Below are 27748 nucleotides of genomic sequence, written 5' to 3'. Positions count from 1 at the left end.
ATTTAAATCCAGTACACTGAAGAAATAAGTAGAACTTAATTCAATTTCGTAATCCTTCATTTAAATGAACAGAAAGCATAAACAAAGCAGTTGTCCATTACTTACTTTTTGATTGAGTTTCTTCAATCCAGATGTGATCCAGGAATAATCCTGTTGGATTTAAATTCAGGTCTGTTACTGTGACCTCCTTCAAAATGTTGATGATCAACCAAAGGAAACACAATCTCTAGAAGTAAACATTATGAAGTTAGTTTTATAACATGACTTAAAGTTGATCCGAATCTTCATCAAAATTAAAGTCTTTATTGGAATATATTCCAAAGCAGTTAAGCCATCTCATGACTAAACAAAAATAGCATCTTATCTTAAAAAAAAGTCCCAAGATGGTTTCAAAATGCACTGAACAGCTTTTGACAAAATATACATTGCAGTAACTCATATTTTTGCAGTCACTAATTTACTTGTTAATAAATAAGATTGTGAACAAAACGTTTTTATACATAGCATTTTAGACTTCCTCCCGTTTGTTACCCCCCTTTTGAACTCATCGTGAAGACCTGTGCCACAAAAATTCCTCTACAAAACTGTTGCAGTGCATCCTCTTAGATTAACAACCCCCCAAATTAAAAAAGGAAAAGCAACACAACACATTGAGTAACCTTAGAAACAAAAGTAGTAATACAATAATAGGATTTTTTTTTTATAAAGCAACACTGATAAAAGCAGTTATTATAAAGGACTGACTATCAACAATGAAATATACAGTTTACATTCCTTCGGGTTTTAAGAATAAAGGGAGCTCATGTGAGGAGGACGTTTAAAACTAAGCCAGAGGGAGACAGCAGGAGCTTACTCTTGAAAGAAACTGAGAGATAATCAGATATTTTTTTCCTACAGGAGCACTTATCGTTCAAAACTGATTATTGATCTGAGACGCCTGCCCAGGACTCAAACCTTCAGAGCAGACATACTCTAGTGTAAATACATGATGCACGATCCGGTTAGAGGGGAGTCACATGCTAGAATGAATCCTGGAGTGCAGCCTTAATCATACAGGTAATTTGTACAACATGAGGAGCTTCTTATCCTCTGAACATCGAGAGCTGATGTCAGTGGTTATATAGTGTCACTGTGATGTGAGAGGATGACTTGCATCGAGCCTTAGCTTGAGAGATCTTTTAGAGCCCGACTAGAAGCTGCATGTTCAGACCCAACAGAAGAAATCGTATTAATGGCTGTGTGGATGCATGAAGCCGAGGCATCAATGTAGTGAACCTTTCGTGTCCAGATCGGTGCATTTCAGTCCAGCAGGCCAACCAAACAGCTCGGTTAAAGTCACTGCTGAAAAACTTGACAGCAACACATGGAGAAAAATGATTACATGCAAAGGTGTAGTGGCTTTGATCCTGAAAAAAAAAAAAAAAAAAAAAGTGGAAAATAATGTGAGCATAACAAGAAATCAAACTGAGATGCAGTGTGTAAAGAAATGAAGGAGAAAAGTCCTTAGTCCCCTCATTTCATCTGTCCATAGACACGTCTGCTCAGGTCAGAGCCTGTCGCCATCGCGGACTTATTCAGTGCAAAAGACCTCTTTGAAAAAGGGGGCTCGGAGTTTCATTTACTTCCGTGGTTCCATTCCTCCTCTGCGTTCAGATCCTTTACAGACTTTTCTGCAATTCTTTCAACAAAACACTTGTCCATGATTCAGTCTGTGCACATTCCTTTATTAATCCACAATTTCTTTGTCTCCTTTGTCTTTCAAAACGTCATTCGTCATCATTTACCTCCGAGTCCCCTCCTTTTTAAAAGAAGTTGGCGAGAGCTATGTACAGGTTGATATGTCATACATGACTGTGTGGCAGTGATTGGTTCACTGAGGCTGAGGATCTCCGTGGACTCTGAAGCGGTACATGCAGGTGTATTCAGGGTGACCCCAGTTGGAGAGCACCCGTACCTCGATGATCTGGAAGCTCTTGTCATTCTGTTCCTAAAAGATAGGACGGGAATATTCAGAACATGCTGGCAGATAAGAACTTATTCATTTCCAACAGGTTAAGCAGTCTGATTTTTCTTACCATGACAGGAAATGTTTGCAGTGACTCCCCATCGTCCTGGTATGTGTACTGCCCGAGCAGCTTTCCCTCCTCCTGGTACTCATCATCGAGACCCTGGAATGAAACAGGCAAAACTTTCAGCGAAAACAGAACATTATCACTGCTGCTGGAATCAGATAAATGGCCCTTTGTTACTTACAAAGACAGTGAAGTTTTGTGGGGCGCTGGTGATGTTTCCAGTGGGGGACAGGGCCTTCGGTATGTGCTCCACACAAAAGGATGTAGGCAGGATCCTCAGGGATAACCGGATTACCAGGTAGCCCTGAGAGCCTTTGAATGCCCAGCAGTTACCAGGATACACATCAGGCTGAGGGGGAGAGAGATGACAAGTACGGTTTTTTAAACGAAAAATCAATCCCAACAATCATTTAATGACATAGTCCTCTATTGATTATCCTGTAAATGTAATAAAAGACTTTGTGGACAGGTTCACATTTCTTTAAGTTAGGTGTGAAGAATGGGAATGTGCCTAACAGGATGCTGTATTTACTGTTCTTTATAAAAACATAGAAACCCCGAGTTCAGTAAAAAAATGAAGCTTTGAGATATGAGAAGCAGTATTTGTTTGTTTTACTTTTAAAGAAATGTCCACCATCCATGGAACAGATCGTTTATGTATATTGATCAGCTATCAGTGTTTTTTTTCTCCTCCAAGTCTGACATAACTAGCTGAGAGTAACAGTTTGCAGGGACAGATGTTGGCGTACATGTCTGGAGCATCATTTGGTGGGAGGGGCTTTGTGAGATAAGTGGTAGCAGAAAGAGGAAAGTTTCTTCTCTCTGAAAGTTCATGATACTTATTAATGTGTCTCGATTTGATTTACATTTCTGTTATTACAACACTGGAATCACTTCAGTTTCAATTTTAGCAAATAAATAAAACGTCTACTGAAAGATGTTAGAGGTTGTGATTGATTTGTGCGTCACACTGTGTAAGGCAGAGCAGCCCAGGCACACAGCTGTGGTGGCGATGCTCACCTGGATGACGACCCGTGGAGACTGGGAGAAGTACCAGAGGGGCAGGCCGAACAGACTCATCAGGGCCGTTTTTGTCTCATACGTCTCCGAGCAGCGAGTACTGAGGATGCTTCCACCTGAAAACACATGAAGGTTAAATATGCTCGGCAGTAAGTCCTCATTATCAGGACATTTCAGTCCATGATAATGACACATGAAGTGGACAGAAAGGGGAGACTTGAGAAACAAACAGTATTGTTTCTATCATAAAGGTTTTGCTTACTAGAATACCAGAACATCTTAATGCCTGCTGTGTTGTGACTCTCATGTAGGTCAACAGACTGTTCAGTAACACAAATGACAGTGGAGTCTGACCTTCTACTGTTAATACCTTGTTGTCCTCAGGCCTGGCTAATGCCTGCACCCTCATTGCATAAGAGATCTACATTAGAGCGCTGTGTTGATAGAGCAGCTAGGTGGTTAATCCCTGAAGGCACAGAAAGGACACGGAGTGATGTCTTCATTTTTACCTCCAGACTCCAGCGCGTAGTCCACCTGGCCTGTTCGATCCTGGGAGTAGAGCCTCAAAGCGTTCTGGACAATCAGCTTCACTTGCTGGGGTAGAAACAATAACACAAAACCAACTATAAAAAGCAGCTCATCTTAGCTCAGATGTTTAAGATGAGAATCCACAGCGATTATCATACAGACAGCCTGATTCCATATTCATCACCTCTTCTGACATTCCCTCAGTGGAGGCAGTGTGCTGGACGCTCCCCGTCACCGTCTGAACGATGCTCTTGGCTTGGGATTCAGCTTCACCTAAGGTCTGGGCCCGGTTCTGCTCTAGCTGCAGGGACACGTTTCTCAGGATGCTCATCTCCAGGGAGGCCAGCGAGGCCTGCAGGTCTGGTGTGCTAACGTAGCGCTGAGACAGCCAGAGGACCAGCGACTCAGGCACCTCTCCATGCTTATCTACTGATCCACTGCCGAAGAACAGAGCCTGCAACTCCTTACGCACCTGAGAGGACACCTGAGAGGACACCTGAGAGGACACCTGGGCTGATATCTGGGAAGGAAAGCACAGAAATGTCACGACTAAAGACATGTAAAAAATATCAAACTAATATGTGCCCTGCTTTAATGCAGGCTTTTAAAAATAGGCACATTTTACGTGAGTCAACATTTCAGTCACTTACTGTCTCCTGCAGCACGTCCAGCTGCTCACACTTGCCCTTACATCCCAAAACGCCCTGCAGGTCCTGTCGGATTTTGCCCAGCTCCTCTTCAAGTCTCTGCACCTCCACAAGCAGATTATCATGGTCCTCCTGCTTCACACCCACACTGAGGGAGAGACAGGAATGACATGTAAGATGACATGCTCTTTCAAAAGACACTCCTGGCTTGACTGTATTCAAGTTGGGTTTGATCACGGTCTTCATACCTGACAGGGTCTCGGTCTGCTGCTGGAGGGGAAACCTCTTTGTCCTCTTCTTGCTGTTTCACATGCTCGTAGATCTTCTGCTTCTGCTGAACCTCCTACAAAACATTTCATTTTTAGAATGAAGGACGCCAGTGTAGAAAGTACAAAACTTAACTTTATTATTTCTAAAGCCAATGAATCAAACCAATAACAATCACTTCATTATAATAACAATAAAAAGATATTTGATACAGCCCAAGTCTTTATATACAGACTTCACACCTGGCACCAAACCAACCAGTTCTACATTCACACCTGTTCTCGTCTGACCTCAGCAGTCTGGTTCACCTGTCTGAGCTTGTCAGGATTATTGTCTTTTAAACACAAAGTGCCTTTATAAGTGTCATCTTATACTGTTGAAATATCTCATCGTGAAGTATGATATGACTCAAGGATTTGTGTGACTGCATGTCTTAGTTTGCTTTGTTGACCTTTTGTCTTATGTTTTACTTTGTGCAGTATGATCTTAATGCTTTAATTAATAAATGTTGTATTTCTACAGCTAATTAAAGGCAGGGCTGTGGAATGAGGTTTCTAAAGTCAAGAGCACTAAGTTACAGAAGCTCATTATAGCTGGCCTGAGAGCTGCTAAAAAGATGATCCCAGTGAAGCCTCATCACTCTCTCACCACCAGTCACCGGGTCCTACCAGTTATAGCAGTTGTTCATGTGGAGTTATCAACTGCTCCAGTAGAGGGAGCTGCTGACACTGGTCTACACTGCTGGGGCTCTGCAGCAGATTTCGCTGAAAGACCTCTTATAATGCGCTCATAAAATCTCTTCTTTAATTATCATGTCCTCAATGATTTGAACCCTTGTTTTCCAATGGCTGTTTACAATGGTTATACTGACTGAACAGGATCAACATGTCTAATTCAAGGAAGGCGCATCATTGTAACTGTCAGGTCCAGGTGGTGCTTTTGTTTCTGGAGGTTGTTCCCTCTAACTTACATACACAAGTTTTAATCAAACAATGGGGCCAAGAGCAGGCATTACAAGACAAGACACTGTTTAACCTAAACACATCAAGCACAAAAACAGCTAGCAGGAAATGTAAGATATATGAGTCATTTTTTTAATGCATGTGTTTTGTGAATGTAGGCAGTGACATCTGTTATGCATACCTCAGTTTTGGCCGCCAGCGTGCTCAACAGAAGTTCTAATTCAGCCAGCCGTGATGCATGACTCTCCTGGTGCTCTTTCTGCTGCTCCTCGCTCTGCATGGAGCAGAGGTTTAGAAAAAAAACACAAGATATTTTTAAGCATGTAAACATTGACTTTTATCAACACAGAACTTTTAAAGCTTAATGTTACAACACTTATTCTCATCTCCATACCTTTACTCTGTTTGAGTTCTGCTGTTCCAGCTCCTCCCTCACGACACCCAGTCTCTGTTCCAGCATGGAGGACACCCACAGTCCCAAACTCTCCCTGTCGGTCCGAGTGTGGAGCTGCTCCCTCAGGGTGCTGTAGAGACCCAGAATATCCCCATGATGCTTCTCTTGCTTTTCGTCGCCCTTACTGACACGCTCCCACAGCAGGGCGAGTTGCTGCTCCACACGTTCCAGACGCTCTAAATCAAGGCTAGAGACGGCCAGCGGAGGAAGGATTGGCTAGGTAGGAAAAGAGAGTTTGAAATGATATTGTCATATGGGGATACAGTTCATTGTGTTATAAGATTATTTGCTGTCATTCAGTGTCTTACCGGTGCCTGTGAGACTGGTGTGGCTGGGGTTCGTTCGAAAGGAGTCTCTGGTGCGGGGATGGGGACAGAGGCAGGAGCTGGAGCAGAAGCTGGCACTAAGTTAGACAGGAGGGCTAGGGGAGAGGCAGGACGCCACTCGGTTAAGTTAATGGCCGGAAGGTAGGCGAGCAGGGAAGCAGTGGACGGACCCCAAAACCATAAAGCTGAATAAAAGACAAAAGAGAGACAGGGAAGGTTCAACAACACTCCCCGCTCACAACAAACTCAGAATGTTTAATAGGCCATGTCTCCGACTGTAACTGCGCTGAACTGCTTGTATTTGTGTAAAGTAATGCACAAGATATCAAGAATATTTAAATGTCATGTGAAGCTGGAGCTGTGAAAATGCAGCATTTTAGTTTTAAATGTCATGCTGAAGTGAAGGCACAAACACAGACGGACCTCATGTTTCATAAACTTCAGGACTCCAGAGATTAGAGTAGTCCACCAAGAACAGATGTATTCATGTTTTTCTTGATTTGCTGTTGTGTACGTAGAAGTGGAGGAGCTCACTAGAGGCCCAGCAGGCCTGACCTGAATCTATGCTGCAGACTCTCGGGATGTGTGCTGGTTTGGACAACTCTCGCTGTGGAAGGATTTCTCACGGTTTGAGCTCGATAAATAGGTTACACCTGTGTCTTTCACACTCACCAAGAAGGAGCAAAAGGGGCAAAAGGAGCAGAAGGAGCTTCCAGAGCTTGGGTAGGCACCTGAAACAAAGTCACACACCGGTCACATGAAACTGAACTGACAGGAGTTCATGTTGTTGTTTCAAAATAAAAGAACCTCAGTGAATCCGAACTTTGAGTCATGACAGGATCTGATGAGTTAGGAGTAGGATTGCAGTATTTCAATATAGTAGGGAAATAAATACATCGCACAAGGTAACTACTGCAAGGACAGCTGAATTACATTTTCTTGTGGTTTCAGTAGACTTAAAACTAAAAATAAAATAATGCAGAAAATCATTCGTTATGGACAATTTCTCAAAGTACAGTGACAATAACACGACATCATAACATGACAGTAAAGTCATGTACTGAACCTACGTGAAGGCTCATTATAATTCAAGGCGTGTCTCACTTTAGATTAGCTGATTCAAGTTTTCATTTTCACTCTTTGTTTTTCATTCATTTGGGTCTTTAGCATCCCATGAAGGAAAAATTGGGCTCGTTAGCTGCTAAATGTTCACCAGATAGTGACCTAATGAGTCTGTTGTTTGGAGCGGTTAGTAACAGTTTCCTCACAGCTGAAACTAAGACTTAAGACCTCAAGACTAAACAAGAAAACTGAATATTAAGAGTAGATTCGACAGGGAGCTGCAGACACAGCTCACCACATTTAATCATTTTATCGTCGATGGAACTGCCCTAAAATGTATTTATCTATATTTTTAAAGACAGCCGTTAGAAATGCATACTTTAAAGTTCAGAAAGCTAAAGGGGGAGATGCTCTCACCGTGTCAGGAAGAAGACGTTGAGGAGAGACATGAGAGACACCAGCCGGTACCATCCTGATGCAAGAAACCAGAGAAGTCCCCTGCCTGCCTTCACTGCACAGATGAAGAAATACAGGAAAGAAAAAACATTCAGACCACACACAGATCTTGTTGCACAACACAGAAGCAGGGAGGCAGATTTTTTTTATCTCTAACAAGATAACATGTGCTGCTGACCTGGAGCTGCCAAGAGCATCCAGAAGAGAGAGAGCAGCCTCTGCAGCACGCTCCCAGCTCCTGAGCCCAACGCTTTCCCCGCTCTCACCACGCAGTAACCCGGCTGGAGGAGGCAGTAACCTGGAGGAGGAAGTGGAAGGAGGGGAAATGTCAGCATGTCTACACACTCAACAGCCTGATCTACATAACAGCACATTTACAGCCTTTCATCAACAAAGATCAAGTGCTCGTTAACCTGTGTAGGCTAGGACGCTCCACAGCGCCCCCGCCAGGCGCTGTGATCTGGAGGACTGTGTCAGGAGGACGGTTTGTGTTTCAGAATGCTGCTTCCCTTTACAGTCATCACCTACGTGCACCAAAATAATGGATCGCAGGCAAAGAAAAACAGAAACAATAAAAGGATGTGTAAATAAAAGACATTACGATGAAAGCAATGACAAAGTAAATCATGTAAGTCACAGAAATATAAAATGCAGAAGAAGCACAAAATAAGGTGAAATCTATTAACTGAAAAGAAAATCCAAAAAGGGCAACATGCATACATGTGGACAATGACTGAATGACATATAGCGTGCACAGCTCAACACATGTTGATCCTGTACGCTGTGCAGTGACTCAAAAGATGCCTCTTCATGTTTACTTCACTTCAACTTTTGTTATCAGACGATTCTTCAAAGGGAGCTAAACACACGTCAGCCTTCAGACATAATATCACTGCCTTTCTATAGATACAAGATGCTTACTTTGTTTACTGGATGAAACTGCAGTGTTGTTTTTCTCCCTTGCTGGTTTTAATTCTCTGACTTTAATTTTATTTTAGATTTCGAGGGGAAAGAACCATTCCTCGAGATTTTCCAACAAATCTGTTCAACCCCTTTTAATACTATCAGTAGAACCGAACTTTACAATTTGACAATCATGAGTTTGGAGGGTCAACTTGACCAGAAAAAGAATCAGCAGGTCACATCGGTCAACATGCTGCTGACTTTCTAAAGCAGTTCACACAACCTCTGCTCGCTGGTGTGAACACAGGTCACGCATAAAATTAACTCTGTCAATCATGGCGACGGCAAGTGTGTGCACTTACATAGGGAACCGTTGAGTTTAAGATGAGATGCATCCTCAGTCATCAGCCCCTTCACATTCATGCTTCCACAGAAACTTGAATGAGCTGCAACATACAGATAACGCATTTTAAAATCATGTTTTCTGAGAGGAGTTTGAAGAATGACGGACAATGATCAAGTAGAAGAGTGAATGTAGGTGTCACCAGTCTGACAGAGGAGCAGCTCTATGCCGAGCTGGATATTGAAAAAAAATCATTTAGGAGTATGAGAGTGCTGGGAAAAGAAGACGCTTATTCAGAGTTTATCGTAGTATGCTGCAGCTGTGAAAAGAAGCAGCTTAATTTAGCAAAAGACGAGAAAAACAAAACTGACTGTGCACAAACTCAATATGAACAAAATGCTATTTTTGTTTACTGACTGCACATTTGTTTATGTGATTGTCAATTTAACTGCTTGTGATTTCATAACTAATGTGAACTTCTATACTGCAAATTAAAATTAAACTTGTACAACATGGGATTTTGTTTCTAGTACACTTTCTCCTGCAGATGGACAAAACAGAAGAGTGAAAGTGAAGACTGGACGGACCGAGAAAGAAACAGAAGAGAAAGAGTTCCTTTAAAGTCAGTTCAACATCATGTGCATCAGATTATGAAGTTCTTTTCTGTGATCAACAAAGTAGGAGCTTAGGAGAGAAATGACATGAAAGTTAATAATAGAAGAGCAGCACAGGAGATCAGGAGCTGTGACCCCACGACCTCCGACCTTTGCTGGGTACCTTTTCCTTCATGGCCTTTGGACCTGTGGCCCATCACCCTGTGGAGAGTGTTCTGCTTTAACAGGCGCATTTGGGACAGACTGGAGGACGCTGCTCCTCTCATGGAGTCGGAAAATGAAGTTAACGCACCTGACGACAAAAATCACTGTTAGTTTGAAAACATATTCAATGCACAACAGAATGTGACACGAACACATATCATGAGAATGAAGGGAAGAGGATGAGACAAACGTCAAGAGGCTGTCCAAAGATAAGGAGAGAGATAATAAGGTTTCATGTGAAACAGAAATAGACCATGACTCAGCCGGAAACATTAGGCATGATGACGAGGAGCCAGCTCAGACTGAAAGAAGTGTGGAGATTTGAAATATCTGGAGAAGATTTATTTTTCACTTCCTGCTGATCAACTCGGGTAAAACAGCTACAAGAGTAGACAGCAGAAGAAAAAGAAAACAGAGAATGATGCACAAAGAGCAAAAGGTAGACATTTGTTTTCTACCTTTTCCTGGAGGGCTTCTGACCCTTGAACCCAGCCAGAGCACATTGTTGAAGAGCAGTGTGACTAAGGACACTATGGGGGCCAAGGCTCGTTTGCTGTAGTGCATACACGTGTTAGACACAGACACCAGCACACCTGGAGAGAGAGCCAACTACTGTTATATTCTCATATCACAACACCATTCAAAAAGGAAAATCTTCAATTAATCTCAATGTGTAGAAGTGAGAGAGAAAAAACAACAGTCTGAAAATGTAGTATGACATTTGAATCTAACCAGAGAGCGTCTCACCTGTCTTGTTTCGTCGACTCCTGTCTCTGGAGTATACACTTGTGAAAGGCGATGAAGAGGAGGAGAAGAGGGCATCTGTGGAAGCTACGGCAGCCTGAGATGATGATGATGTTAATAGTGATGAAGACTGTGTGCTGAAGGAGTCCGTCTTATGAGAGTGAACAGAGCAGTCTTTGCAGATGTAACCATTGGCGAGCGAGGCGTGGGACTTGGACGCACTGGCGTCGCCGTTGATTGTCGATGAATGGTGGTCAGAGCTGTGACTCCTCGCTGATGGAGCAACAACAAAGTACAGTAAGAGTCATTCAAAAAATATAATAAAAAAATACATTTGATTTAAAGAGTTAATACCTTCAGGGCTGAAGAAGACCGTTAACTTTTTACAAGTTGCAATTAAAAAACAACAACAAAAAAAACACTTTGCTGTGAGCCAAAGACTTGCATTTCTTATCTTAATAAATGAATGGTACGTTTTGGGAAAATATGCTTAAAATAACACAATTGATTCCTCAGTATGGTGAAAGACATTTTCTTCTGTGCAGTCACAATGGGCTCTGAAAGTGTTACCCTTTATTAGCTAACCAATGAAGAGCTTCAACTTCTGTAGATTGGCTCATGCTAGGTTTTTTAAATCTTTATCTGAAAAGTGACAATTAACTGAAGCTGCATAAATGGAGAGAAAGTATGAGGTCTGTTCACAATACAGAGAAACAGAAGTTTAGTCTACTAATACAATATAAAGTCATAAAAGAAAAAAAACCTTCTCATTACTGCTTTCTCTCTTTACTTTTCATATAGTTTCTTACAAAAGTTAGTTAATTGTGGGAAATAAAAAAGTTCATTTTAAAATCGACTTCATAACATTATGAAAATATCGGCCATGTATGAAGTATCCATCAAGTGTTTCAGTCTCTTCTTGACTATTTTTAGGGACACTGACTTTTATTTCTCTTCCATTATCTCACAGTACTGTTTGCAAATAACTCAGTGAAAACACAGTGGGCCACTTGTGAAGTAATAACTGACCCCAGTGTCCATCCACAGACGTGGAGGTGGTGGTGATGGTGCGTTGTCTCAGGTGGGACTGGTCGATGATGGGAGTTAGCAGCGAGGCATCACACTCTTGGTGGCTCTCCTGAATGCTGCTGCTGAGGATGGGGGTGCTAACGGCTGAGAAGGCGAGGGTTTTCCGCGGTGTGGCCGTTTGACTCAGGGAAAGAGACAAGGAGCCGGAACTGGACGGCAGCTTTCTGCTGCGCAGCGTCCTGACGGAGCAGAGAAAGTCAACATGAAGAGGTGTGAGTTTCTTGCATGTAAGGGACATAGAAGAGAGATGTGTATAGTTGGACCAAACCTTCAGTTATCAATATTAAACTTCTGTCAGATATTCTGGGGCACAATTATTCACGATTACATATAAAAGGTGTACCATTCAGAAGAGAGCTGCAATAGAAAAGATGCAAGACGCATTCATCTTCTTCAAACCTGGGACTGTGCTTGAACTTCTATGTTTCTTTCTTCTTAAAGGGTTAGGGTTAACCCTTTAAGAAGGGTCCCAACATGGAATTCATTGTGAAGTACTCTTCACAATGAAAAGGGGTCCCATCATTATATCACACAAAAAAAGACTTAAAAAGTCAAAAATCCCTTATATGAATAGAGATACACAGATTGGCTGAAAGTATTTGGTAAACAGACAAATGAAGGATCCTTTGCAAGTCTCACCGCGTCTCTCTCCGTGTGCTGGTGTAGCTGCTGCTGCTGCTGCTGCTGCTGTGGTGGTTCTGGGAGGAATCAGCCATGCTCCCGTTGTCATAGTGACCGGCACTGGTCTGCAGACGCAGGCTCCGCCGTGACATCTTGGGCGATTCGTACACGGCTGCAATCTGGTGCTCCTTTTCAAACTCCAATGCTCTTGTGGAGTAGCTGGAGCTGAGAGACAGGAGAGAGGAAGGAGGGAAAGAGCGGAGAAGTACGGGAGAAAGTTAATTAAGCCAGGCCTTGCTTGACCTTTCATTATTACCCAACATGAGACAACAAGCAGATGTGGAGCAACTTTCAACTGAAGAGTAATACTGAAAGAGAATATCCTGCCCTTTATTATAATGGCTCGTCTTCAGCAAGTCAACTTTTGGAGGCTTTAGTCAGAACACAGGGACAAACCGTCCGTTTAGAGAGCTCTCTTGCTGTTGTTCCTGCAGCTGGCAGATTGCCTGACAGGAAGTGACTCACACACAAGGGAGTGAGAAAAAAAGACAATGAATAGGAACATTGTGTCTCTGAAAGTTAAACTGAGTTATTTTTACAAGTTTTTTTCCAAAGTATGCAAGTAGGGTGAAAAAACAATATACACTACCAACAGCAAGCCAAAGCCAACTGTAAGTGGAAACACACCATGTCGTGTAAGTTTTCAAATGTGACTTTGGCATGCGCTGTGCAGCTGTGTGAGTCACAGGGCCACACCCACCTGGCAGAGCAGGCAGCCAGATTCAGGGCAAAGATTCAGCCTTGACTAACAGGGAGCAGGGCAGCAATTTGAGAAATCAGAGGAAACACTAAAACATTTCTACTAGCTTTTCTTGAGCAAATAAAAAAATAAACAAAGCAGTCGTGCCTTGTTTTCCTACAGGAGTAAATGTGTGGATGTCATTAGCAACACACAATCATGATCTCAATGTTTACTTTAAACCTACAAAACTGGAATTGTTTGATTTACTAACCTGAACTGAAACGACCTTTTCTATGCTGCAGTCTCTTTTACTGACTGTTTACACAACTCAGCATGTGGCTCAACTGGGGCAGGCAGAAATACTCCACAAGCATGCAGGGAAGGGTGGAAGGAGCAGAGGAGGAGCTAAGCACTTCATCTGTCACTGGAGGAAAGGGAAGAAACTCAGAGTGGCGGAGGGACCTTCCCCGAATAAAAAGACCTGTTTGGTTCCCACCACAAAGTGCCCGTCAGCGGCCTCTGCACTGCAGCAGTCAGTTTGTCAATGTTGAGATTTGCACAACGGGCACACTGCAGTGCAGAATGAGAAATATCAGCAGTATGTGCATGCACGTGTATACGAACTCTCCTCTGCTACTAAAACCATTAGGATTACAAACTCCAGCACAGAGCCAATTATGTTCTTTCGCATTCGCTCTGCCTTCTGTCTGCTTCTCCAACTGGCTTTTCTCTGAGCACATGACCAGGGCCACACCTCTCTCTCTCTCTCTCTATCTGTTGGTCTGATATAGACAAGGGTTAGCTTAGCTGTCAAACATTAGCAAGAAGAATCAGTAATGGTTGTGAACAGTCAACTGTCGTTAACTATCCACACAACACTTTTTCTATTTCTCCTGTCATTAGTAATCAATCTTCATCCTATTTGTTTAGTGGGACGGTCCATCAATGAATGTCTTCCTATCCTGCACATAAACACAACTCAAAACCAAACAGACACTGATGTGTTTTCTGTACCTCAAGTGTCTGTGTGGGAAACAAACCCCCCTGTCATACATCTGTGAACAACTATTTCAACCCTTCAAACAAACCCTCCCTCAGAAAAAATGCAGACTGCGTACATACAAGCCGTGTCGCTACCAGGCTGCTAAATCACTTAAAAAGTATGAAAACAGCGCTGATGTTCTTGCTGCCTTACAAAGACGTTGCACATCATGCATCAATGAAAAACAGCAAGAACATGTTTATGTGTGGTCCATGTTTGTTTCTTTATGGAACTAGGTTCCATTAACATCTAGAACATGAGGCCATACAAAAACAGCTGAGTAGAGATTAAGTCAATGTGTGGAGGACACTCTCACTGACTTACATCCAAACACAGGTGAGAGGTGTATTTACACTCTTATCAACTCCCTCATTTGGAATTCAAATGTTGTAAAACAGTCGTAGTATTGAGTTATTGATGCAGTGAGCCCAAAACAATATGTCACTTTACAATGAAAGCTTTCAGCTGGAACAGAAGCCGAGTTAAAGCATGCCTTAAGGTTACAAAAACCCTCAGTGTATCATTTCTCTATACAAAGAAAAACATGCAACATAGCTCATAAATCAAAGAGGAGGCCTTTACTATATAGTGAGTTCAACACAACAGGCTCTCTTCACTGTCCTTTTTGCACGAAGCTTAACAAAAGAGTCTCACTAAGCAGTCACACATCGCTACTTATTAAGTCAGTAAGTCAAGTCTTGGTTCGTCCAGCGAGCCAGGCAGCAAGAACATCATGTAAAGGAGCAGTTTGTGCAGCATATCAATCCTAAACATGGGAAGGACTTCTGACTGCACGACGACAAACTAAGAGCAACCTTTTATTTGCAAAGATTAAGAAGTTTAACACACAGCAATGACATAAAAAAAACACAGGAGCCGCAAGATAACTGGCAACAAAAAATAGCTGACAAGGTGAACCAAATCTCTGATATGATAATCATCAAGGCCAAAGTCTTTTCCTGTATCTGAATGCTTTCCCCATTAGCACCAGAATCCATAGATTTTTTTGGTCAGCTGGTGTTGCTTCACACACTCTGAGCTCAAACACAACCTGATCTAGAGCAGGTTAGGTATGCAAGGTAAATGATCATGGTGATACGAGCCTCAGAGAAGCACCTTAAGTTACCTGGCGAGCAGAAAATCCTGCTCTGCATTACAACACTCAAATTATTCGCTGAAGATTTATACGACGTGTCACTGACTGAGAGCCTGGGGCGTGCAAGCCCTGGGCTCCACTGGGGCAGGGCGTGTAACCGACAACTCTGTCTGTGTAGCCTACAGCCAGGCACAATCATTAAATGTAACCTTCTGCTCTACCTGGCATTAAAGAACAAAGACACACAGCTCATGCACTTTGAAGTGAGACTCTCTTAAGGCCACCACAATTCTGGTTATTTGCAAATGTTTTGATTCCAGCCAGTCTCTTCAAAATCCGTAAACAGTGTTTGATTCGAAAACTCTTCAGTGGTTCTGGGGATCCAAATTGATCAGTGAGCCGCTCTCTCCCCGGCGGCTCCCACGGCCCACATCAGTGGTAAAAATAGAGACGGACACAGTGCTGTCAGGACTGAGCAAAGACACGGATGAAGAGACGGACCCGCAGTACTGAAAGAAAGAAGACGCTTCCGCTTCCTGGAATCTCTCCTTACATAACACACGGCTTTGATACTCTTCCCACACTCAGTGGGCACAGCAACATTTCTAACACTCAACTACACACAGGATCAGATCATATATGATCCTACATTTTAGTCTAAATGCATTGTATTTTGGGTCATTTGCTCATTTCATGCATAGGGCAGTGATTAAATACGCAGAGGGAGGAATCCCAAAGGTAAAACAGAAAACTGATTCAGGCTAACTGTACAACACGTATCAAACCCCTCTGATCTACATGGCAGCTGAGGAAAACGTGCATTCATTGAAGGCACTTTTGAAAGACATTTCACGCAGCCTCAGCTTGAAGCGAGTGGATCTGGGCCTTTCATCCAAGTGTAAACTCCACATGATGAATCATTGAGAAAGTATTTGCCCGTGAGGTGAACACACTATAACTCCAGAGAGAAGGCTTGTCAGGATATTGGACCCTCAAGACAACAGCCTGGATGCTTAAAGATTCACAGCAGCCGCCACAGACAATGACGCAAAACCAATCTGTGGTGATTTTTAAACTTGGATTTATCCAGAGAGTCACCGAGGACAAATCCCTCTGTGACAAAGAAAAAGTAACTTCAGTAACATCCCTTCTGGTGAGTCTACACCAACAGTGCTGTGTTTGGTTTGCTGCCACTGAAGGGACTGAACCACCCACCCACCTGCTGCCTGCTTTGCATGTTTGTATGCAAAAAAAACACTGAGATCACATCACAAAGCAGACTCAATGATACATGAAGTTTACATGCAGGAACAATGACCTGATTCTCTACCATACACACCCTCAACACATGCATTTCAACAGATCCATATACCATTGAATTTAAAGTTTACTTCTATCTATGATTTTTATTTACCTATTTGCTGGTTATTTTCTGGATCAACTACTTCTAAGGAAAGATCAACATAAATACATTTCAGAAAAGTGAGAAAACATGCATCTTATCATCTCTCTTCAAATGTCTGCCAAAAACTATCAAATCCAAAGCTATTTACTTTCACAATGAGAAATAATTTTATCAACCTGATGGAAAATGTGATCATTAAAGTAGCTCTCAGTTTTACACACACGCTGTGGCCTCACATATGGTAAACATAAATCTGACAGCTACTATAGAAACCATGTGGCCTGCTGATCTCAACTTCCAAAGCACAAGTGTGGTTACAAAAGCTTAGTCAGATACTTGCCAAGAACATACTCCAACAACACCAAAAAGTTTTTTACGAGACGAGGGGGCGCGTTGAAACAGGAGGAGCAAAAAGCACCTCTCACAGTGAAAACAGTTGTTGTGCCTGAGTGAGTGCTGAAGATTACTCGGAGTCGAGACAGGAAAGGGCAAACAAGGACAGCAGACCTACCATGGAAGATGAACCGTTAAATGCAACATCTGTAGGATTCTTATCGTAAACAAGCTGCACTCGGACATGTGATTGTTTTTGTTTGGGTCATTTTCATCTTCAGGGCATTACATGGAAGTTGGCTGTCCCTAAAGTCAGATTTTGATTACACAACTTTTCTCCCTCCCTTTAACACACAACATGGACCATGTTGTTTTGGAAAAGTGCAAGGACATGCAAATTAGAGGAGAACACGTTGTATCAAAGTGTTCATGTGATCTGTGTCAAAACAAATTAAGACCCTTATGAAGGCCACGAGTTCAAACACGTCGGTCTAAATTGTGAAAAAAGTTCATCTTCCTACTACAAGTGTTGCTGGAGCATTTTGACCTCACTGTTAGGATCCTGACATTTAAAAGATTCAAATCTCCTCCAACCGAAACAGAAGGAAAACGCTGTTTGTTAATTGTTCTGAGTCCGGTCCACCCCAAACATTCATCTGTGACAGCCTTTAGAAATGTGTTGGGAAAATACCCCCAAATTAGAGCTGGAGCATGGCACGCTCTGTTTCCTAAAACCAACAGAATAGATGCAGTTTTGTCTCCCCTGTAGTGCCGAGGTCTATTTTTAACAGAGGCCAGGAACTGGGAGTTATGGGACATAGAGAAGAAGCGTCAGCATATTTCCAATCAGAGTGTCTCTGGGTGGGCAGCATTTAGTACAGTTATTGGGATCTTTGCAGCCCACCCTCATTTTCCCTCCCACTGACAACGCTTTCCTTGTGCCTTCTCTCTCTCCTCTGGGATATCCTTGTCTTCATACGCTATTACACTACAATGTGCCTTCCACTGTTGCCATGGATACCACTATAAACATCTCTCTCCCTGGCTGGAGAGATTACGATAAGGAGCAGAGGTTGGACATGCTGCATTGCACATGAAAACACGCTGGTTGATACAGACGTGCTGCTGGAATATCACAACATGGACTTCTCTTAGTCGTTTTGATTTTGACCCTTAAAAACACAGAGCCTGTCAGAAGCTTTACTTTCCAACATCCAGCTGCTGTCTTGGCACTTGACCAGTGGTGCATGTGCTGAACTACGCACGCACCAGATGTCAAAACAACTGTGACAGCAGCGTGAACAACAACTGTCCAACTGGAACTGTCTGTACAAAGCTCCGGCCTGTTTTAGCCACATTGCTGAACCTTGTCTTATAGAACTTAAATCCGATGTATAAATGCCCCAGAACTACATTATTTTACAGATTAAACTGTAGAATACAGTTCATTCAATCCTTCAAAGATATTTGGGTCAGAAACTCAAATAACTCAAACTCAATAAATTGACAGAAAACTGCACAGAAAAATAAAATGGTATCTTTTTGCAGGACTGTAATAATTCAGTCATCCAGCCTTTTCTGATGGGTTTCTCCAACCTCCCCTTCAAGGAAGATTGAAATAAAAACACTGTCTTCATAAAACTGAACTTTTAACCAGCGTCAAGCGAGAGCCGGCCAACAATTTCTCTCAATTTGTCGGTGAAAAAGAACTGCAAAGGTACTTAAAATGTTTGTATCATACTGCTGTTCAGATACCATATCAGATGAATCCATCACTGCTGCTGCTCACCACTGTCCCAGTTCAGTTATCAGTTACGGGGGGAGAAACACTCTAACCAGAGGCCCCAGCCCTACTGACCCACTTCCACTGTCATGAAATATGAATGGTCTATGTGGATCCATACACAGGAGATGCTCCCTGTGAGTGAGTCTTAAGAGAGGATGAACATTTAGATACTAAAAACACCACTGGACCCTTTCCAGCTCGGATACATATCAAAAGACTGATTCCATTCAGCACTACGGCTGTGCTCTGAATGAGAGGATTAATGAGGTTACAAATAAGTTCAAATTAAAGTAAAGTGCATCCTATTTAGTAACCTGGGCTCTTCTGTTTAATAAAGTTTTGTCTAAGTTGTAAATCCTGGTGAACATAATCAGGAGGGTTCCCAGTAAAAGGCTCTCTGTTAAATGAAGAAAGGATACTCCCTCTTCACAGAGGACAGCTATTTTTAAGTTGGAGATCAAGGAGCAGCATATGAAACCTTTGATAAGGATTGAAAAATACAACCACTTTAGTTAATGAAAAGCTAGAATTAATTGAAAGTGTCAGTTATTTAATACATCGTCATTTATTTGCTTTTTCTAGACACACATTAGGCAATAAGAGTGTGAACTCTCCCTTACTGATATCTCACAATACGTCCAAGAAGGACTTAAAGGGAGAATGAGAGAAGCTGTGAGGAATGTAAAGAGCATGACAACAAGTAATGTTATAAATGACGAATAAAAGCCTTTCCCTCACTGTATTAGAAAACACTTTATTTAACACAAAGACGCTGGTCCAAGTTGTGTCCCTGTCTGTGACAGAGCTGTGGACAGAAACGGGACGGGATTGGCTGGCTGGTCGCCCCTCTCTCTTTCTTTTAGACTTTTCAATGCCACAAAACTTGTCACTGCTCTTTTGAGTTTTAACAACAGATGGGCCAACGGTTTCTGTCACCTGACCCCATCCGTCTCTGCCCGGTCAGACATAGACACGTTCACACACTGACTACAATCAGAACATGCCTTGATGTCAGACTCTCTGATTGGCTGATATTTTTCAAGTGAGTGTGGCTTTTCTGCTATTTATTTATTTATATTTAATGCAAGACAAAAACAAGCAACTGTTGACATGGAGCTGGAGGCCTTTCCAGTCGTGGAAAAAACACAATTATTATTCATTTGGTTTGTAAGTCTTAGTTTGTGAGTTTTTATCACAGTCACTTACCGACTTTAAAAAACAAAATGCATTTACTGAACTCATCAAAAATGTCACTTAAAGAGTTAATTTAACCGATTCAGCCCTAGTTGGACACATTTGTTTATTTCTCAGAAGAGGTGAGAGTATTCAGCTGCTGAGCTGCAGGACACACAGGCTAAGAAAAACCGCAGATCTCTCCACTCGCTGGTCAAGAAGCATAAACTATTAGTGTAATCCAGGGATCAGGGCTCTGGTTGTGCCTTTGAGGTTCATTAATAGCTTCTCAGCTGACTGCATTCACAGGAACACGATTAACTTGTTCCTGCCTTTCAGTCTACCTGCTAGATTCCAGCAGCACGTCGAACATGCTCATGTATGTTCCTCTTTCTTTTCCTCAGTCCAATGTGCGAGTCATGAAGCTGCTTACTATGGAGAAATCGTGAAGATGTTTAGGGCCCGTTTAGCTTTTTTGTAATTCACGTCGTAATTCAACTTCAGTAAAGCAGCTCTTCTACATCGTAAAAAGAAAACACCCAGCAGGCAAATTCCCAAAGTGCATCAAAACAAATCCCACAAGCTGTAAAACTATAGGAGCCGCTGGCTTTAAACTGAAAAGTAACGGTCACATATTTGAATTGTAATTACGCAAAACGCGTCCGAGCTGGTTCAGCTGCATGAGAAGAGCTCACAGTGCTGAAGGCATGTTGTCGCAGTTTTCACAACACACTGTGCATCTATTTCAAGACACAGTTGTAAACATGATTAAAGCTCTTTGCATGAACTCAGTTCTGGTTTTTCAAGACATTCTCCCGCCTAAATGATGGACAGCCCCTCCTCATAACTCTTCTTCCCCTGAAGCCAGAAAGTGAATTAAATATGGGGAAAGGTGACATTTAAATTCATGACCCACACACCCAGAAGCCTCTCTGACGTGACAGAACTGAAGGCAACAACATTCCTGCACATGCAGAGACGTTCCTTAAGACGTGTTCAACCACACCTACAGAATCATCTGTGATCATGTTCTGAGTAATAATGCATGGATGAGACGCACCGTGGGAGAGGTTTATACTGCAGCTGGCTCCCACATTCTCTGATGTATGTTATACTAAAGAAGGAAAAACCAGGAGTTCCTGCTTTGTTTTTATTCTGTGCGAGGCTCCCTCCATTCCCCACTCGGAACTTAAACACACACACACCAACTGAATCATGAGGCTGAGTCACCGAAGCCACAACCACAGGATTTTTTTTTTTTTTTAAGAAAGTCCGGGTAGAAAACCTCTCAACGTCAAAAAACAAGTAAACATGTATCAACGATGTGCCATGACTGTATTAGTAGCAGATTTCCAATCAAACAGGCCTTGACTAGCACAGTTTTCTGCATCCACACAATGATACAGTTTGGTATTTAAAAAGTTGAGCCTTTAAATTTGCACTAAAGTTGTGAATGCATAACTTGGTAAGGATCTTTCATTGTGAAACAGACTGAAGGAGTCCGTTTATTTTAACATTATAGTAGAATCAAAGCAGACAGCACCAAATTACACTGGAGAGATGAAACCATGATGGCAAATTGAAGGAGAGTAGTTTGAAGCTGAGTTGTTGCCTGACGTTACACTTGTGAAATCTTGAAAAAAGACTTAATACTGATGAGACACTGAGCAGAACGGATTAAGACATGAGAGGCAGGGTGGAACTGAAATAGCTTAACTCTGACTGGTTTACGTGCTTGCATGGCAGCGCAGCACTGAGGTCTCACCTGAGAGAGTAGGTATAGCCGGTGTTCTCCGGAGCACACTGCGGCGGTGTATATGTGTGCAGTTGGGAAAAATCCATGTTCATTCTTCTCTTTTTAGACTGCAAGAGTCAGGATGCAAGGGATAGGGATCTTTAGCAAAAAGCTGACACGGTGGAGAGAGGATAACAAACACAAACTCACACACACACACAAACAATGACTGTAACACATGCCCTGCCTTGTTCAGCCTGTCTCCTGCAGACAAATTTAGTCCTGTTAATGAGCTCAAGTTCTGGCACTGTGTCATTGTATTTTAAAAACAGACTCAGCCCCACATCTACATATTAAATTCAATGCAGCCTGGGTAGATTCCTTGCCCTGGACTTAATAAATTCTTGCGCTATTCACTGGGCTGCTCTCCAAGAAAACCTGACCACCAGTTACTGCTAACAACGTCAGACCCGAGCACAGGCAGGCCCTAATGAGAGCTGCCGGACATTCCCTTTCTCCAGAAACACAACAATGCTACTGTGGACAAGAGTTGGCCGACCTCTTCCTGCATGTTGGCTCTGGCTGCTTGCTGACGGAGGTTACAGACGCCAGAGAAGCTGTAATGAATGACTTGTCTCTTCTCCTTTGGTCGGCAAACAGGCAGGAAAGGCTGCTGGAGCCTGGACGCTCCTCGTTCACGTTGTGTTAGGAAGGACTCCTCTTAAGGGCGGTTATTCCTTCAGTGACTTCTCGGATAAGCTCCACACACACACTGAGAGAGCTGTATTATGAAACCAAGTACAACAGCAAGGGGTGGGGCTGGTTTTTAGGCTATGGGCGGGAAACAACTTTAGTCTATGGGTTGAGCCTCCGAGGGTGAAACCTCCCTCTGCAAACTGTTACCATAATACACTCAGCTGCAAGTGTATTAGTCTAAAACTGTTTAAATCAATACATTTAAATATGCCAGTGCTGCAATAAATGCTACCTAAAGCAAGACTAAAAGAGTCTATATTTGAAACCATTTCAGATGCTTCAGGGTTTCAGAGTGTTGTATTTGGCTGAAATACTCAAAACTGGGCGCTGTAACACATCTGCAAATGAGTAAAAATTAAAGTGTGAGGGGGCTGCTTGCTCTGCTACAAGATAGGAAGGGATACAATACTACGTCTGCCTGTGTGATTCAGCATCTGCTTAAGCATACTGCGTAAAAAAGGATCCCTGTGGTCCAAACTTCCTCATCTATCCTGACCAAGAAAAGAACCATCTCTGATGTAGAAGAACAGATAGATGAAGCAAATAAATAGGACAGTAAATAAAACAGATGGCCTTTTCAGAAAATCCACCATCAAAATCTTAACCCATAATCTTAATCAAGTTTAATCAAATCCCTGATCCTCCAAGCCGAAAAGAGGGATCAACACAAACAAATGTCCAAAAGCCAAAGGGACTACTTTAATTCAGCCAGGATTAGTTATTTGATTTGTCAACTTTTGCAATGAATCGTGATGGGAGCATTTAAAACTCAAACACCAACCTCCTACAGTAACTGTACTAAAACTCCTGCAGGTGTTCTTATTGTGGATCTATTTGAGTTCTGTGGCTTTACACGCAGGCCAGCGTTTCATCCTGGAGCTCATGATGCAGGAGACAGGCTCAGCAATAACAAAACGTGCCTGCATCCCAAAAACCTCCTCCAATCTAAACATGCTTCACACAGTGACACCTTTCCCACAGGAAGCTGCTGTATTTATCCTCGCACTCTGTTTCGCTGGCTCCTTTACGCAAACCACCTGCGACGCGAAGTCCTGCGACTGGTCCGCCTACTGTCAAAACAAGCCGGTGTCGTTTGAAACACATTCAGTGTAATAATAACTACAGATAGTGTCCCATCATATGACATGAAGCCCCGTTGCATTCTCAAATTGCTCCATGCTAAATTTAGACGCCATGAATTTAGACAACGCAGTCTCTCCAGAGAGCGCCGACTCACAGGCTCGAGCCTTTCTGATATGAAGTCGCGCAAGTGTTTGCATTATTTCTCAGTCAAAACACGCAATGTCAGACAAACATATTCAACAGGATTCATGTCGCAGATTAGTTCAAATCGCCCTGGAGTATAAGGCCTGTGGTGGCGTTATTTGTGGGTAAAGGAGCCAAGCAAAGACCAGAGAAATCTAGAAAACATGAAATGACACAATCATGACAGCATGAACATAAAGAATATCATTTATCATGTCAACTTGCCCCCGGGGTTACAGTCCATGGATGTTATTATTCTAAAGAGCGTAATCCAAAGGGATAATATCCAGACATGACTATCGGGAAAGATGCGCAAACTTCTCACAGCATCGCGTCGCACGAGAACTCAGAGGTGAAATACTCCTGCGCATCCGCAGATCCGAAACCAGATATTTTACAGGAGAAAAACACAAAAAGTTTGCAAGTCGCTCCTGACTGTTATGCTAGTGCACAACAAGCAGATTTCCAAAATGGCTTCCCTGGCGTAACAAAGCCAGATGGATCGCTGCCGCCGTGCTGATCCTCCCACTCGCAGGCCGGCCCTCTATTGTGGGCCAGGGCGCTCTCTTCAAATCTATTGGAGGACAGCAGCATGCGCCGGACTGCTGCTGGAGCTCCGTGCAGCCATTGTTACCAACTATTGTTAGGTTGACACAGAAACCTGAAGGACAATTCAACTGATCGGAGTGACTGTAGGTCACATGTGACATCTGCCATCAAAGCCACCTTAAAGCTCCTGAGATGAGTTTGGTTGTTATTAAAACTGATGCCTCTACGAGCTGCTATAAAACAAGCACATCAGGGCCAAGAGGTAGTATTTCATTTTGCGCCATAATGACCCACAGTAAGTGATTTGTTTGTTTGTGAACAGAGAACAGGATAATAGTTTTCATGAGAATAAACCTAAATTCAGATGAAGCCTAAACTGGATGAGCAAAGAGACTAGATGTGTCCACAGGGGTCAACACAGTGCAGGAAACAAACCAAAAGGTCCTAAAAATAGCTTTAAACATTAATAACAGCAAGGATCCACGAAAACACAACTAAACACCTTTGAGAGATCTGAAAATAAGAGACACATTCAAGTTTCATTTCCAGAATAGTAAGTACTTCCCTAAAACGAGGGGGGAAAGAGCTACATCACTTTCTAATTTGAACTGTTGAAACGTCCAGTATCATGATACAACCACGTCACAGCGTGATTGGACCAATAAAAGTGCTCCTTTGTATACACCGTTGTATCACAGTACATAAATAAAGATGTAAGAACACTGCACACCAATAGTTAATCAGGAAACAACAAAAAAAACAGAGTGACTAAAAAGCATGCAATATTATAAAATATGTCAATCGTTGATTTTCTGTTGCATTTTGCTTTTATTGTGATGAAACGTGAACTTAATGCTCGATTGAAGACAGATGACCAACAAAGAGCGGAGCCAGCAAAACTGTTCAGAACATCTGCTGTCACTTTGACAGACGTCATGTTGGTAACTAAGAGTCTGCTTTTTCTTGAATTTCCCCCGGGATCAATAAAGTATCTATCTATCTATCTATCTATCTATCTATCTATCTATCTATCTATCTATCTATCTATCTATCGAATAAAGGTTTAACTTGAATCAAAAACTAGTAACTAATGACGACAATTAAACACGCAAAACAACAGCAACACAAGGATTTCCTGCTTCACATTCTTCTCATAGATCCAGTGACACGGTCAGACCTGCAGTTTGTCAGTGCAGAGAAACAAAGAGCTAGAAAGTAAATAAATACATTTTAAAAAACCAAACCAGAGAATCTGAGATGATGAACAAGACTTTTTTTCTCTACTGCAGTGAAATATTAACAACAATGTGTGCTCCGTTTACTTCTGTTTCAATAACTCAGAGAATGTGATGCGTTTTACGCCTATAAACATTAACCAAGGGTTATATATGTTATCGTAATGGTCTCATAAACCCACAGAGGTGTCGGATTAATAGGAGCAAAGATCTCCTGGGAATATGAAGTCACCATGAGGATGATGAAATCAGACGTCTCTTCAACACAATAACTGTTTAAGATGAAAACATGACTTTCAGGGTCTTCATGAGTCCACAATGAAACTATTTTAGGTATTTTCTTTAAATGTTATAAAAAGAGGACTTTCACATGACTCTTTTTACACTAGTTGCTTCATTTACTTAAAAAAAGCATTGTTGTCAGTCAGTGTCACTATCTGAGATATTGCAATTACTATTATACTTAGTGCAAATGTGAAGCTGTAATTAGTTCAAAGTCCAGCACGTTTCCAGGTCAATGATTTGAGCTTCGCCACTAAGCTCTCTGATCATTCAATGCAGGAACATTTCCACAGCCACATCAAATATTTCTCCATAATGTTGCTTAAAAACGTTTGTGGTAAGGCGCCATCTGCTGGACAAAAGCCTGTGCTGTTTATGAGATGGGCTTCGGATCCAATCTGACTGCAACCTTTGGACGTTAAATAGAAGAAGTCATGCTTCTATAAAAGACAACAATAGCTTTGTTCACTTCATAACCCTGTTCAAGTCTGGATAAGATAAGAGCTCAGTGAAAACTTTCTTGTTTAGTGTCCTTCATGCAAAAGTACTGAGATAAGCAATACCCACTGGTGAAAGAAGTACAGTTCTTTATCATGTGATATGTGAGAGCATCACTTTCACTTCAAGCATGTTTGTATTGCAGGCAACATTGCATTAAATAAAGTACCAGTTCCAAAGATAAAGTACTATACTGGTACTCAAGTCCCTCCAAAAAAAAAAAAAAGATAAATCTGAGGAGTCCTGAGAAGCTTTAATGAAGAGGAAATAAATGAATCCAGGACTGGGCCACACTATGCAGTCACTTTTTAGATTTTACTCTTTATATCTTTGGACCTTAAACTGTTAAAAATTGAACCATGTGGTGTTTCATTGATGGGCCTTCTAACAAGTCATTTACATATTTCACCATGAGTACCAACCACACACTGTAGTCCTAACTTTATTAAGAGCCAAAGCACACGTTTAATACTTAAAAACTTTATTTTTGCACTTTACCTGGTCGATAAAATCTTTCTAAAAAAAAAGATGGATTAGGCCAATCCTAAAACTGGATTAAGTAAACTACAAAAAACAACGATTCACCTCAAGCCATGACAATCACAGCACATCATGGCACACATCGTTCACCTGCTATTATACCACTTGCCAAAAATAGCATTTTTTTTTAATGGAGGTTAAGCATACTGCCACACATGACATGTATATAAAACCATTTCGGCACTGAAACCGGAAGTGTAGTGGGAGAAAGCCCCTAGCTTGTTGCTCTGCTGGTGAGGCGTTTGCTCAAATGTTAGTGTTTTCTAATCCCGGCTAATTATCACAGTTTTGTCAAATTAGCCAGTTTAATAATACACTGCCAAAAACTATCCATGCCGTTGAAAGAAATTAAGCTAGGTGCTGCTGCTACTGAACTCCTTGTAAAAAAACAACAACATAAGACTTCTTTGTTGACAGCTTCCTGGAGTAAATATAAACATTTAAGTCTGCTAATTCAAATTTAATGTAGTTACGACAGATTTAAGATAAACTGAAGACTTGTGTGACAGTTAGCGTTCAGCGCACGTGAAATTCATTGAAATAATTACCGACAGAGACGACGGGTTACTCACATGTTTGACAGAGTAGAGCTGCAAGAGGAGACCGTCAACTTGTTTATGTTGTTGTTTGCTTTACATCCAGTCTGTTGACGCTTCACAAACACTTCAACAGTTACTCACTTCAAAGTGAGGACCTTGCTCCCAACGTCTTTCCCGCACACGATCATATTTTCCGTTGCTTCGCCGGCGTCACATACGTCATTCCTTATATGGTAAAAATGACCATATATGGGAGCTGTCGAAACGTCCTGAAACTCTTTATCAATAATGCAATAGCGCCATCTAGTGTACACTGTATGCAATTACAACGGAATGTTTATTAAAAACTACTACTTCTACCCACTCTATAATTTTGGACAAACACGTACACAAACAACGATGTATTCAAGTCAGACTAAGGTGTAATACGTTCTTAAAATAGTTGTAAATACGTAGTAC

At 42.0% G+C, this 27748-nt stretch overlaps 1 protein-coding gene across 7 annotated transcripts; it reads right to left on the bottom strand.

The window, feature by feature from the left end:
* Positions 1–283: 283 nt before the first annotated feature.
* On the bottom strand, positions 284–27509 carry sun1b (Sad1 and UNC84 domain containing 1b). 7 transcript variants are annotated; one of them, XM_079366256.1, is made up of 23 exons: positions 27323–27509; positions 21655–21752; positions 12331–12537; positions 11632–11870; positions 10606–10875; positions 10317–10451; positions 9818–9946; positions 9060–9143; positions 8208–8318; positions 7973–8092; positions 7756–7849; positions 6949–7007; positions 6259–6461; positions 5891–6166; positions 5678–5770; positions 4516–4610; positions 4271–4415; positions 3805–4140; positions 3602–3686; positions 3093–3208; positions 2254–2421; positions 2076–2168; positions 284–1987 (listed from the first exon to the last, which is right to left on the bottom strand). In XM_079366256.1, exons 2-23 carry the CDS (start codon positions 21735–21737, stop codon positions 1871–1873), a joined length of 3258 nt encoding a protein of 1085 aa, XP_079222382.1. In that variant the 5' UTR covers positions 21738–21752; positions 27323–27509; the 3' UTR covers positions 284–1870. The 7 variants fall into 7 exon arrangements, with proteins under 7 accessions (XP_079222382.1, XP_079222385.1, XP_079222381.1 ...); XM_079366259.1 differs by lacking the exon at positions 21655–21752 and adding an exon at positions 13326–13478; XM_079366255.1 differs by lacking the exon at positions 27323–27509 and adding an exon at positions 23872–24133.
* Positions 27510–27748: the final 239 nt, after the last annotated feature.

Source organism: Symphodus melops (assembly GCF_947650265.1).
Source record: "Symphodus melops genome assembly, chromosome: 17".
Lineage (NCBI taxonomy): Eukaryota > Metazoa > Chordata > Actinopteri > Labriformes > Labridae > Symphodus > Symphodus melops.
Note: the sequence above shows the minus strand (reverse complement) of the source record. Positions and strands in the feature narration are given on the sequence as shown.